We start from the raw sequence: 13,845 nt of genomic DNA on the forward strand, positions 1-13,845 counted from the left end.
ATTTGTAGAGCATAACTGAGAAATAATTTAATCTGGAAAGGGTTTTGAGGACTTATGATATGCTTTAAAGGGAATTGCAAAGAGGAAAGATACCTTCTGCAATTCCAGTAGGGCTAGAAAAAGAACTTAGTCTTTATCTGTATCAAGGGAAAATTTGGTTACACAAGAAAAAAGCTTTTTAACAGTAAGAGTGATGAAGCCCTGGAATAAATTACCCAGAGAAGCTGTAGAATCTTAGCCATTAAAAGTTTTAAAGAACATGTTAAATTAAGGTCTGAAAACAACAGTTAAGTATACTTGGCTTTTCGTTGATATAGGGTTAGCTTATCAAGATCATTTTAAACATATTTTCTATTATTTCATAATAGTAACCCATAACTAGAAGTCATTTGGCTGAGAAACAGTAAGTGGCTAAGACCTTGGGGTTTACTAGCATATGAAATTAATTGATTATACACACATTTAACTGCATATGTGCAAACAGGTAAATGGTATGCAATACACAAGTCATATCAAACCCAGATAAGATACTACAAGCATGGGGCCATTAACACAGCATTATGCTTGATTTAATTTACCCTCTTTTAGATCTCATACAATTATACCTTGAAAATACCCTTATGTGACTCCAAAACAAGTAAGCTAACACTTGCTGTTTGCTCCTAGCGCATTCTTTGTAACAGTCTTCATGTACATTGTGGATGACATAACAGTTTTTTCTTCAGTCACCCAAATACATGTGTATCTTGCCAGTTTTTATTCCTGCATGAAATAACCTGCAAGGCCTCAAATACTGGCTACCACTCAAAGCTAAAATATTCTGACATCATCTGCTGGTACTTCCTCAAGCTACTTCTGCTGCTGCACTGCTGAGTTCAGCTCTTGGCTGCCTTTCACTGCAGATTTTTCCCAAGTACAGATATTTGAAGGTGAAGAAGAACAGCATATCGTCCAGTACCTGGTGGTCACCAGCAGGACCTTTCCTGCCCAGCCTTAAGGCCAGTGTCCCTCTAAGGAATGTATTTGAACAGTTCTTTGTTTTTACTACAGTATAGGAAAAAAACCAATATTTTTATTATTTTGCATGTTGAGAGGGAGTGGAGGAGAAATATCTGTTACAAAGACTGACACTTAGTGTTACATGTTTTGGAGAGTTCAGTAAGAAACAATAACATATTTGCAATAACATTCATAGGATTATTCTTGAAGGGAATTAGCAAATGTATATCAGTACAGTGCAGAATTAATCAATTTCCTTTTGATTTAGTTTCATTGCTCTGATTTTTGCCAAGTACTCAAGCTGTGACAGGAAGTATTTTCTTAATTCAGATTGCAGAGTCCAATCAAGTGCCCTGTTTGCTTTGCCCTAGTGTCTCAATCTTTCTGCGTTCTTCTCCAAAGACACAATCACGAGAGTATCACCATTTTTTGGCCCTGGAGAAAATGATCTACAATTCTATATCTGGCAGCATAAGTATTCTCTCTGGATTCTGCTTATAGATCAAATATTTATTTCCTATCACTCAAAGTTGAGTGGGACCGGTAAATAAAATGTTAGCTGTCTCTAGGTTTTCTTCCATTTTACTATTGCCTGTTGTACCATGAATTGTTTTTAAAAGTGTAGTAATTATGAGAATAAAAAACTCAGTCATTCTCCATCTTACCATTCACTTTAGTTTATGAAGAGAATTCTATAATAAATTATTTGATAAAACAAGGCCTCAGACTCAGTAACCTAGGAGGATGCTTACAAGCTTTGCTCCTTCTCAGCTACCCACTTACTGACTTTTGCAGAAGCACCACAATTTTCCACAGGATCTCTACTTTAAACCAACTCACTGGAATAATCCAATTCTCTGCCATTTCTGTACTCCCTGCCTGAAGAGTATTCTGTCTAATACACTTTCCTAGTGTTTCTCTCACTAACAGCTTTCAAAATCTTCACTACTAATCAGTATTGTAACTCCAGAGAGCTTCACAGCAGGCATAGATGTTTCTACTATATGTCTACCTGTAAAAGCCATAGGTTCATGATCAGTCAGCTTCCTTGTGCCATCAATCCAGCAAAGTACTCCCTGTCATTATCAGACCTTCCACCTGCTCCCTGCGCTGGAAATCTCTGCATGCAGTGCTAGTGAACAAATGGTACAGCCCCAAGATAAACTGGTGTCACAATGGATTTTTACACACATCTTTCTATGTGTACACACTGACATGGGTTCTGCAGGTTTAAAAAGCAGCACAGCCAATTGTTTTCCATTAACCTTCTGCATGTCACTTAGCTGGCCCCTTGCCCTGACAGACTGCCTTAGATCCTTTATGCTATAAATATACAATATATTATAATAAAACAAGTTAGCAGCCGTCAAGTCTTCAGTGCCTGCAGATGTCCTTCACAGTTCTGGAAAAGAGTATCAACACAGTTTGCACTCTGAACACACACTATCACAGAAGTCACTGAGTAATTGTATATAGGGCTTGTCTCTAAAAAAAAAAAAAATCATAAAATGAAATCCACTCAGTTCCTTGTTTGAATGCCACTTCAACTATAGTCTTCTAATTATAGTGTCAAAAGCTGATTTATGATTCTTCTGCACTAACATCTCCACAGTGCTGCTCAGTGGGATGATCAAAATGTTCATTAGAAAATCCTATTCTGAAGTCAGTATTTGACTGTCTTTTCAGGTTTTGTAGAGAAACAAAATCTGTAGTCTGGACTGAAAACACCTCTAAAAATACAGCTCTTACACTGATCATTTGACTGTTATCCATCACACAGCTGAACTTGAATGGACTTTTCTCTCCCATGGTAGATAATGAAGAAACTACTAGTGTGGTAACACTGACAACACATTACTTGATGCCTCTAATTACATCCCATGCAAAGCCTGACTACGTGAATGCTTTCAGTCTGTGCCAAATATAAAATAATGAGTCTAATTGATTTTGTGATTGCATGTAGGTTATGCATGTTTCCTTGAAACTTGCTTATCTCCATCACTCCATATAATTTGCATATCTCCATCACTTGTGCATATATTTTTATTTTAAATTCTTAGGCTCACATTCTGCTGTTTCCACTATATTGCTACTAGCTGGTTTAGAGATTAGTGAAACCTACAGTTTCTTCAACATTTTCTAAACGCATATTTTTGCTTTGGAAAATACGGAGTTCATTGAAGATGCATAAGTTTAATTATATTGAAACAGCACAGAAAACAACTGTCTTAGAAGTTGGGTAGCCTTGGGACAGTGGTGCCTTCAAACAAGGACTGTGGAAGGTCTGGCATTCAGTGAGCATAACATGATTCTTGACAAAGATTAGCTACCAAGTCTGAGGGAATATTCCCTAGTCTGGGGGAATGTTCCTTGTTTTGGAAGTATTGCAACATATAGTTTGAATTCCATCTTGTATTTTTCAGGTAATTTGGAGGTAAACAGTGACATATAAAAATGTATGCCAAGATGATACACTTCTTTTCAATCACAATCATAGTATTTCGAATAGCTCTAAGGGGGATGACATCATGCCAAATAAAAGTTGAAGAATGAACAGCTATTACTAGATAGGCATCTCCATAGTGCTGACATCATGAAGCAGCTATGCCTGAGCCTTCTTAACAACACAATTTTTCCTATACGCTCAAGAAAGAAGTACTACCTGTAGCAACTTGATTAGAAGTACAAGCCTCCACCTTTAATAAGCTCACTCTTGTTTCTTCTGAAAATGCCAAAAAATCAAGGGTTCATAATAATATGCTTCTATATAGTGGATCAATAGTAAGACATTTTAATAGAATGCCCTTGTGTTAAGAAAAAATCTGTATGTAATCTGAGTCATTGTCAAACGTCTCACTCTGCTGGCACTGAGAAATTCTACCCAAACTTTGGCCTTAGAGTATTGAGGAGAGAGCTTTATCCTAGGGTCCAGTTCTTCTGCACTCTTGGCAAATGTAGTTATCTTGCATACATATTGTGTACACATATGCAGGCACATCGCAAGAAGAGCCAGAGGCCACGAATGCATTGCAAAGAGCAAGTTTTATTTTAGTTACCTCTCTACTGGGGGATCTCCGAAGTAGCACCTAAGCTCCCAGGCAGAGGTGACACAAGCGGGGACGCAGGCGCTGGTAAGTTCAGCCCTGCTGGAAGATCGCTGGGCCTGCTGAGCTCGCCTGTATTTCAAGGCTTCAGGCAGGCGCAGCCTCCCGCTCTTTCTCACAACAAAGCAGGAATCTCAGACATAGTCATAAGGTGCCCGGAGTTTCTCACAGGTCTATGTTATCTAACACAGAGGTTCTACTCATCAAGCACACAAGGCCAGTAAAACAATTAGTGTGATGTATGTGCTTTTTCTACAGACAGCTGCAAGTCACTTTGAGCATATTTACATTTAACTAACCTCCTCGCCAAATCTTCTGCTACGTTCCCATACACATATATTTTCTTTTTATCACTCTAAGTCAACTTTTGAGCTTTGCGTTGTGTTGAGAAAAATAAATATTTTGTGACACCAAAATAAATAAGATGGCAAATCTTTCCTAAGAATGTATGTTGCCTTTATGAGATGGCAGTTTTAACAATAAATCTAAAGATTATTTCTAATGTCAAACACTGAAGAATAAAAAGCTTCAAGTTTCTAAAAATGGGAGAAACAGAGATGGTTTTATCTTAAGGGTGTACTGAACTCAATATATATGCCAAATCACTTTGATTATGAATTTTAAAGAGACATTACAGGAGCAGCTATTTTAAGCAGCTAGCTCTTAGAGGATATACACGCCACATTCGCAAGGAAACAGTCTAAATGTTTTCTCCTGCTCTTTCCTTATTACATGGTGTAGACTAGTACTAAGCTAATAAAGGATATCTTATATTTTTCGTATAGGGACAAAAGTATACATGTAAAAAAATCAAAGCTTTTTTTTCAGAGAGGCTAAATATGTATATTCAATGCATGGGAAGATAAGATGTCAAATATTGATTTCATTATTATAGTTTTTATTGATTAAAATTCTCCTTTTTGATCATATAACCCAAAGTTAGAAATGAGAAAATACAGGCCAGTGTTGGATATTTTATGTACCCAGGTGGCAATATAAGATTCATTAAGGGACTCAAGTTTTGAGGTAGACTGAAAATCAGACTGGAAAGGATGGTTGAAGTTCCGAAAAAAGAACTATTCACAATCAATAGTCACATATAAAGCTTAATTCAAAAGAATCTTAGTTTTAACAGAAGAAAGATTTAGTGCTTCCTATTTCATAAACAAACATTATCCAGGAACTTATCTCATTGTAGACATGTACTGGCTTTACTAGGTAGCTGATTAAGTGTCCTTGAAGTGTACATCAATTATACTAATCAAAAGTTCTAGGAAAATAGTTTAATACACTTTTACTCCAATCTAAATGAGTCAAAATAAAATACTTTAAAAATAAATGACTTTCCAATACTATAATACAACTGTACTGACAAGATGTGGGGAAATCTGCAATTACAGTATCGAAGTGAGGAAGAAACATACAATGTGAAAGAACAAGCAACAAGGGAAGAAAAAAGATAAATGAACAAGCACAGTCTATGTACAGCAGCCATCACTGGTATACTAATGCACTTAAAGAAAATTATTTATGCTCCCAAGGCATGCTGTATAGTTTAAGATGACTTAGCTAAATAATTTCTTAAGCATTTCTTAAGCATCCATTATTTCCTTTTTTTTTTTTTTTTTGGGGGGGGGGGGTGGGGAAGAAAACCAAACACATGGAAAAAAAATAAAAAAGTTAAATGTATTTTTAGGTGTAGATCAAGTACTAGTTAGTCTGATATTTTAAGATAGCTAAAAATCACAGAAATGGTCACTGGAAGTTTCAAATAGTACCAACTCACAATAAAAATGCAGTAACTGGTGAAAATTGCTTGCAGTTAGAGACTTAAAGAACTCAGTTGCCTTAGATTATCTAGGAGGTGGAGAGTTGACTTGGTGCTTCAAAAAGAGGAATTATAAGTTTAACAACAGGCTTTTTATTCTGTTGAGGGAAAATGTAACATCACTACTGGACACAGAGATCTAACCAGACTAATACAATTGAGAAGACAGGTCTACGTATTTAACAGTGACCGTATTAACCATAGAAAAGAATGATCAAGACAGATGGTGGATTATCTACTTGTTGATATTCTCATATCATGAGTGTATTACTTTCTGGATAATAAAATTTAACAAACTACAAACTATTGTCTCAGTACTATTTAATGTAAAAAATATATTCAGTATAATTAAGAGCTAGACAATCACAGTTTCTCTGGATTTTTCATTTTATCAACTACTTTTGCTAATTTTCTTTTCTAAGTTTACCCTAAGTGACAATTATAATTGAAACCTCTGATTAAAAGTACCATGCATCAAGGAAGTATCGCAAATTCTTTTCACTTATTTTGAATACCATTTCTAAGGTTTTAAAGAATGCGTAGGAAGATTAGACATGCACTTATATGTAGACTCACTGAATTACAAAAATTAATTGAAATAACTACTTTACCTAGCAGTTGATTTTACATTATGTAATTCATGGTTTTCTATTAGTACACATTTATTTCAGCAGCCTCTATTATATTAATTGTTTGACTTGAGGATTATCTGTTTATTAAATCCTGAATTATTCAAGGTAGTCAAATACAGCAGATAGGCAACTTCTGGTAGATTATGATCAAAATACCTAACACCTCCTTGAACCTCCCAAAAATACCATGCTTAATTTGAAACACTCTATAACAGAGATCTGATCCTTACTGTAAAAGTGGAACACACCTATTAATCAAGTTTTGCCTTGGAAACTTTCCTATTTTATTCTTTTCTTAGGAATTTTGAAATAAATATTTAACTTAAGCAGAATAGTTTTAGTACAGAAAAAAGTATTTTTTTTCTCTTAAAATGAAAACAAAAAGTATTAAAATGTCCTTCTATTGTTCTCAAAATAAGCAGAAGCTAAACAAGCATAGTACACATGCTGTAAATATGCAAAAGCAGGGGATTCATTATCATACCTTTTAAGTCTTTCTGTGTACATTGATAAGATTCATTGCTGGGAGTGCTAGGTTTTCATCTCATAGTCGGAGTGTTAATGCTACTTCACCTCCTGGGAATTTATGCATTTATGAAACACTGGCATAAGACATATCATATACTCCACAACTCCCGTTGAATTTATACAAAGAGTTTTGATATCAGCATAGGTGAGGGCAGAGGGATGAAAAAAAGGTTCACAACTGAGTGAATGCAACAGCTTTTCCCCTATGGAAATGCCATCACAAAAGAAGAAAAAAAAAAAAACAAACTGGTCCAATTATATTACTGGGAGTGAGGGGGACCCTGACCAGGGATACAGGCCTTATTCTGGGATATAGGAGAAGAGCATTTTGGGATTGCAAAAGGCTTATTATGGAGTATTTAGGTGAGGAACCATCATCAGGAAAAGGGATGGATTCAGGTGACTTGGGGAGAAACAGATACACAAAAATACAGGAATAAGGGAATGTCTATGCATTTATTTCCCACAAACAAATCTCCATACCAATAAGGAAAGTCAGAGAGGAGAAACAGGATGATGCCATTGGTGCTGTTTGTATTCATGTGAGTACTGAGTGTGTTTGTCAGCGTTAACCCGTGTGGCAAGATGTGAATAGAGTATATACATGGGTGATGTATACATGTGCTCTGTGTGTGTCGGCCTGCTGGGAATACAGTACTGGACACCAGTTTATGGCTGCATCTGAGGGCACGGCGCTGCTGTGTTCAGCAACTCTCCATTCAATAGTGTGCACTTCTTTGTTCAGGGATTCTGCTGCTGTTTTTTTTTTCTTGGTGTGGGTTCATTGGGGTTTTTTTTTGTAACTCATGTGATCTCACAACTAGATATAAAAATAAAATAACAGTAAGATTGATGAGGGGATGTACAGGCTGGAGAGTTGGGCAGGGAAAAATTTAGTGAAATACAACAAGGGCAAAAGTAGAGTCTTGCATCTGGGCAGGAACAATCCCAGGTTCCGGTATAAGTTGGGGAACAACCTGTTGGAGACCAGTGTAGGGGAAAGGGATCTGGAGGTCCTGGTTGGCAGCAGGACGACCATGAGCCAGCACTGCGCCCTTGCGGCCAAGAAGGCCAATGGCATCCTGGGGTGTATTAGAACGGGGTGGTTAGTAGGTCGAGAGAGGTTCTCCTCCCCCTCTACTCTGCCCTGGTGAGACCACATCTGGAATATTGTGACCAGTTCTGGGCCCTTCAGTTCAAGAAGGACAGGGAACTGCTGGAGAGAGTCCAGCGCAGGGCCACAAAGATGATGAAGGGAGTGGAGCATCTCCCTTGTGAGGAAAGGCTGAGGGAGTTGGGTCTCTTTAGCTTGGAGAAGAGGAGACTGAGGGGTGACCTCATCAATGTTTATAAATATATAAAGGGTGGGTGTCATGAGGATGGAGCCAGGCTCTTCTCAGTGACAACCAACAGTAAGACAAGGGGTAATGGGTTCAAGCTGGAACACAAGAGGTTCCACTTAAATATGAGAAGAAACTTCTTCTCAGTGAGGGTGACAGAACACTGGAACAGACTGCCCAGGGAGGTTGTGGATTCTCCTTCTCTGAAGACATTCAAAACCCGCCTGGACACCTTCCTGTATAACCTCATCTAGGTGTTCTTGCAGGAGGACTGGACTAGACGATCTTTCGAGGTCCCCTCCAATCCCTAATATTCTGTGATTCTGTGATTATTTTAGTGTAAATCTGACCAACAAATACAGCAGTTTCACTCTGTAAGAGTGACTTGTGTCAAACTACAGCAGAATTTAGAGTCTCAAAAGAGTAAGTAACAATAGGTACTGTTTCATTTCCAATTAGTTTGATGATTGCTACTTTTTGGAAGCACAACTAAGAGTCTCAAGATTAAATCTCTCACTTGTAAAGACAGGACAAAGTAGAATAGCAAAAAATGTCAATTTAATCTGCTTCAATCAGTCTTTCAACTATCTAAAACTGAGTTAAACCTGCATAGTACTAGCATTCATCAGTTTATGACTTAAGTTCATTAACTTTGTAATTTGTTATTATGTGCTTTTTCTACCAGAAAATGCAATTAAAATTATTATTAAAGACACACTTTTCAAAACAGAAGAATTTCAGAAGAGACTGTTATACTAATAAAATAAGAGGACTGAGGCACATATTAAATAGGCATTTTTTTTCTTTCGCCTAGAGAATACAGACTGAGCCGGACCAGAAACAGCCGCTGTCTGCTTGGGAAAGGAAACATTGAATATCTCTTGTATGATACACCATGGGAAGAGATCATTACCTGTAGTGACTTCAAGGCCTGAGGAATTCCAGTCCTTCTTAACCTAATTCACAGTGAAACCACAAGAAATATGTGAGATCAAAAGAAATAAACTGATATTGAAAATACTAAAAGTATATTTGCGTATTGGGTTTATGTGGCAAGGTTTCTGTAGCAGGGCATGGTCCTTACAGAGATGGGTCTGTGAGAAGATGCCAGAAGCTTCCCCTGTGTCTGATAGAGCCAATGCCAGCCAGCTCCCAGATGGACTCACTGCTGGCCATGGCTGAGTCCATCAGGGATGGTGGGAGCAGCACTGTGATTCTGTGATTCTGTGAAAAAGGGGGAAAAACTGCTGCAGAACAGCAGCCAGGAGAGAGGAGTGAGAATATGTGAGAGAAACAACTCTAAAGACACCGAGGTCAGTGAAGAAGAAGGGGGAGCAGGTGCTCCACATACCAGAGCAGAAATTCCCCTGTAGCCCATGCTGCAGCCAAGGTGAGGCTGGCCATCGCCCTGCAGCCCATGGAGGTCCACAGTGGAACAGATATCAACCTTCAGTCTATGGAGGGCCCCACCCTAGAGCAAGTGAATGTCCAAAGGAGGTTACGACCCTGTCAGAAGCCTGCACTGGAGCAGGCTCCTGGCAGGACCTGTGGCCCCATTGAAAGAAAAGCCCAGGATGGAGCAGGTTTGCTGGCAGGACTTGTGACCTTGTAGGGTACCCATGCTGGAGCAATCTGTTCTTAAGGGACTGCACTCTGTGGAAGGGACCCGCTCTGGAGCAGTCTGTGAAGAACTGCATCCCATGGAAAGGACTCATGTTGAAGAAGTTCATGGAGAACTGTCTTCGGTGTGAGGGAGCCCATGCTGGAGCAGGGGAAGGGTGTGAGGATTCCTCCCCATGAGGAGCAATGAGCAGCAGAGACAGCATGTGACGAACTGACCATAATCCCCATTTCCTGTCCCCCCGCACCGCTGTGGAGGATGAGGTAGAGAAAATCAGGAGTGAAGCTGAGCCCAGGAAGAAAAGAGGGGTGGGGGGAAGGTGGTTTTAAGATTTGGTTTTATCTCTCATTACCCTACTCTGATTTGATTGACAATAAAGTAAATTAATTTCCCTGAGTCGAGTCTGTTTTGTCTGTGATGGTAATCAGTGAGTGATCTCTCCCTTTCCTTTTCTCAACCCACGAGACTCTAGTTGTGTTTTCTTTCCCATGACCAGTTGAGGAGGGGAGTGACAGAGTGACTTTGGTGGGCACCTGTCATCCAGCCATGGTCAACCCATCACAGTCCTTATGATGCAATTTGCAAATGCACAAGCTACCACTTTTTGAGGAATACATTTTTGTAATTTTGTTCTGTCCATAATATTCATGCCAGAGAACTATTAAAAAAATCTATATGCTATAAGAACTCTAGAATATAGTAACTTACTATCTGGCAAGTTGTAATAGGCTGCTTAGATTTAATATCTAAGGTCTGCAGTCAAAATTAATGACTTCCTTTTTTTCCCAAAGCAATGGAGATTATTATTCTCATCTGGCATAATTAGATAGCAAGAAGCAAAAGAAGAATACAGTCTAAGTAATGTAGGACTGTGGAGCCCTGAATGTCCTGAGGATGTTGCCTAAGATCTAAGAACTCTGGCAGAACAGAAGAAGAATAAAAAGATTATTGAGTTTTGGTCAGACTGGTAATAGGTACTTGTCTATTAGTAAAGTGTTTAATGGTTACTTCAGAAAGTCTGTGTATTTATTTTAACTGTCTCAAAGACAAGATAGTTCAACTACATATCAATCCCAACTGGAATAGTCAATTTAAACGATTGCAAATAGTTGCCCATAAGAAAAATGTTTCTCAGAGGTCTCAGAGTCATATAGCTTATACTACAGAATTTGCCAGGAGGACAAATATAAGAATGGAGCCTGGAAATAATCAGACATTAATGGCATCATATCACTGCCAGGATTTTCCACTAGAAAACAACGTCATGTATTTCACAGTTTTGGTGGTGGTGGTGGTGGTGGTTTTGGTTTAGTTTAGTTTTATTTTTCATAATAGTCTGAAATAACTATTTTACTTGAGAAAACCACCCAGATGAAAATATCTGTCAAAGTTGTTGAATTTTAGCAGAAATAAGCTTCTGAATATAAAAATATAAGGGAGACACTGAGATATTTTAGCCTGGAGAAGAGAAGGCTTGAGGAGGGGATCTTATTGGTGAATATTAATACCTGATGAGGTGAGAGGGTGTAGATAAGATGGAGCCAGATTCATCAGGGTGATATCCATTGACAAGACATGAAGCAATAGGCACAAATTGAAACACAGGAAATTCCACTTAAAAATTAGTGAAAGCTTTTTTATTCTGAGGGTAAATACTGGCACAAGTTGCTGAGAGAGGTTGTGGAGTCTCAGATTTTGGAGGTATTCAAAACCCATCTGGACATAGTCCTGGGCAGCTTGCTCCATGTAGCCCTACTTTGAGGAGACCACCAGACTAGATGAGCTCCAGAAGTCCCCTCCAACCTCTGCTGTTCTGTGATTTGTTGTACTAGTAGACTTCTCTAGCTATAAACATCATTGTTACTTCTGCTTAAAATGAAATACTGGATTATTGGTTATTTCTCAAATACACGATAGAAATAATTACTAAAGCTGTGTCATAAAAAGCAATTAATGAAGTTGTTAGATTAACCACATTTTGATATCACTTTGAATTTTCATCCTGTGTTGAGAGATTGTCTCCTAGTTTATAATGTTTATATCACTAACATAGGAATTTATTTAATTGCTATTGACCCTGATAAGATATATAGCTGTGGCTCATGTAATTCAGATATGTTTGTACTTAATACAGTTTACCCTTACACCCAACACCTGACATATTATGCAGAGCAACATATATACATCTGAAATAATGATCTCCCCAGATATTTCCCTAAAGATTTAATTCCATAGTAAGCATTTGGCTAGAGATAAGGTATATTGAAAAAGAAAAATAAATAAAAAAAGTAGTTTTCAGTGCTGGTTATTCTGTTCCAAACTTTCCTGTGTTATTCTGTCGATTCTTAGTTTTCTAGTGCATCAGCAAGATGAGCCTCATTGTTTTTGTGATCTCTGGTTAATGGGTTTAGGACACAGCGTTAACATAAGCAGTGCATTTAAATTCATAGTCACCAACAGTGGTATTATATATGCATCCTCAGTAAACTTTGTAAAGATAAGTTATAAGTGCAAAGGATCACAGAATACGTACTTGAGTTGACAAAATAAAATGGAATTTCACAGACTTATTTTTTACTAAAATCGTCTATATCTTTTTTAAAGAGAAAAGAACTATGTATGTTAAATGTTTTTATGTGCATTACACATGTATGTCATGGTCACCAGAAACATATAGTTGTTGCAGTGTATTTGTAATTTCAAAAGTGATACAGGCCCTATAGTTTCAGGAAAAACAAACAAAATAAACAACAACAGAAGAAGGTCTAAATGCATAAATTATTTGATGGTGGGTAGGGTAAAATGGTTGAAAAAGCTTGTGTGAGAACAGAATTTAAAAGCACAGACAAATTAAGGAGCCCTTCTATTTTCAATATAACTACAATGTCTTTGACCTTGAGTAATGATTTATGAAGTACAAAAATCAATAAAGATTGCATTGTAAAACATTGCATTTTAATGAGTATCCTGGTGAACACAAGCAGCAATTTGCAGCAACACTGACATCCTCTTGTCTTCTACTAAAGTTGTGTATGTAAATCTGTGCAGGAGCCTGAAATACGTTTTGTGCTATGGGATGAGTTAATTCCCAAATTATGAACATAGCTTCTGGATAAGAGTTGCATTTTGAGTAATGAAGGAAGACAATGTTTAGATAGGGACATGCCTTTGTGTGGAATTGACTTTCTGCAAGTCGCATTCCAGGTATGTTTTTAAAGCAAAGATCAGACTGAATGCAAAGCAATTTATTACAGAAAAAGTGAACAAGCAAATTCATACTTAAAGCAAACTGCCATGTGAAGCACAGGTACTTTTTCCAGAAGTAAATCCCTAGACAGGCTTGATCACACAAGGATAACAGCTACTCAGTGTAAGAGCAATAGTAATATGAGTCAGCTCTTTATTGTGTCTCTGATATCGAAACACACATCTCTACCACCACCACTTGAGCAATGCTTAAAGGTAAAGGACTTTTTTTGCTGCACTTTTATGTGTTCCCTACCTTGGAACTGGGCATTGAATCCCTTCCGTCGGTGGTTGCTGTCAGATGTAAAATGGAGTCGTAACCAGTTCTTACTGCTGATAACAGGAGAAGGTAGATTCATACCAGTCAGCCTGGGAAAAGAAAAAAGAATCTAATGTAAATGGTTTAAAAAATCATGTGTACGGTGCTTAGAAGTGAAGAAGAAAAACAAACACACAAACAAACAAATCCCCCAATACATAGCCAAAATGTATTGCTGCACTATTTATAACGTATTTGACAACAGTGATTCACTGTCATCTCATCTCA

At 37.8% G+C, this 13,845-nt stretch overlaps 1 protein-coding gene across 1 annotated transcript in view; it reads right to left on the reverse strand.

The window, feature by feature from the left end:
• CSMD1 (CUB and Sushi multiple domains 1) overlaps positions 1–13,845 on the reverse strand; it is a 1,102,582-nt gene that overhangs the window by 402,282 nt on the left and 686,455 nt on the right. Inside the window, 1 exon segment of the mRNA XM_065633007.1 lies at positions 13,555–13,667. Coding sequence (XP_065489079.1) covers positions 13,555–13,667 — 113 coding nt within the window.

The sequence above is a fragment of the Caloenas nicobarica genome, chromosome 3 (genome assembly GCF_036013445.1).
Source record: "Caloenas nicobarica isolate bCalNic1 chromosome 3, bCalNic1.hap1, whole genome shotgun sequence".
NCBI classification, from domain to species: domain Eukaryota; kingdom Metazoa; phylum Chordata; class Aves; order Columbiformes; family Columbidae; genus Caloenas; species Caloenas nicobarica.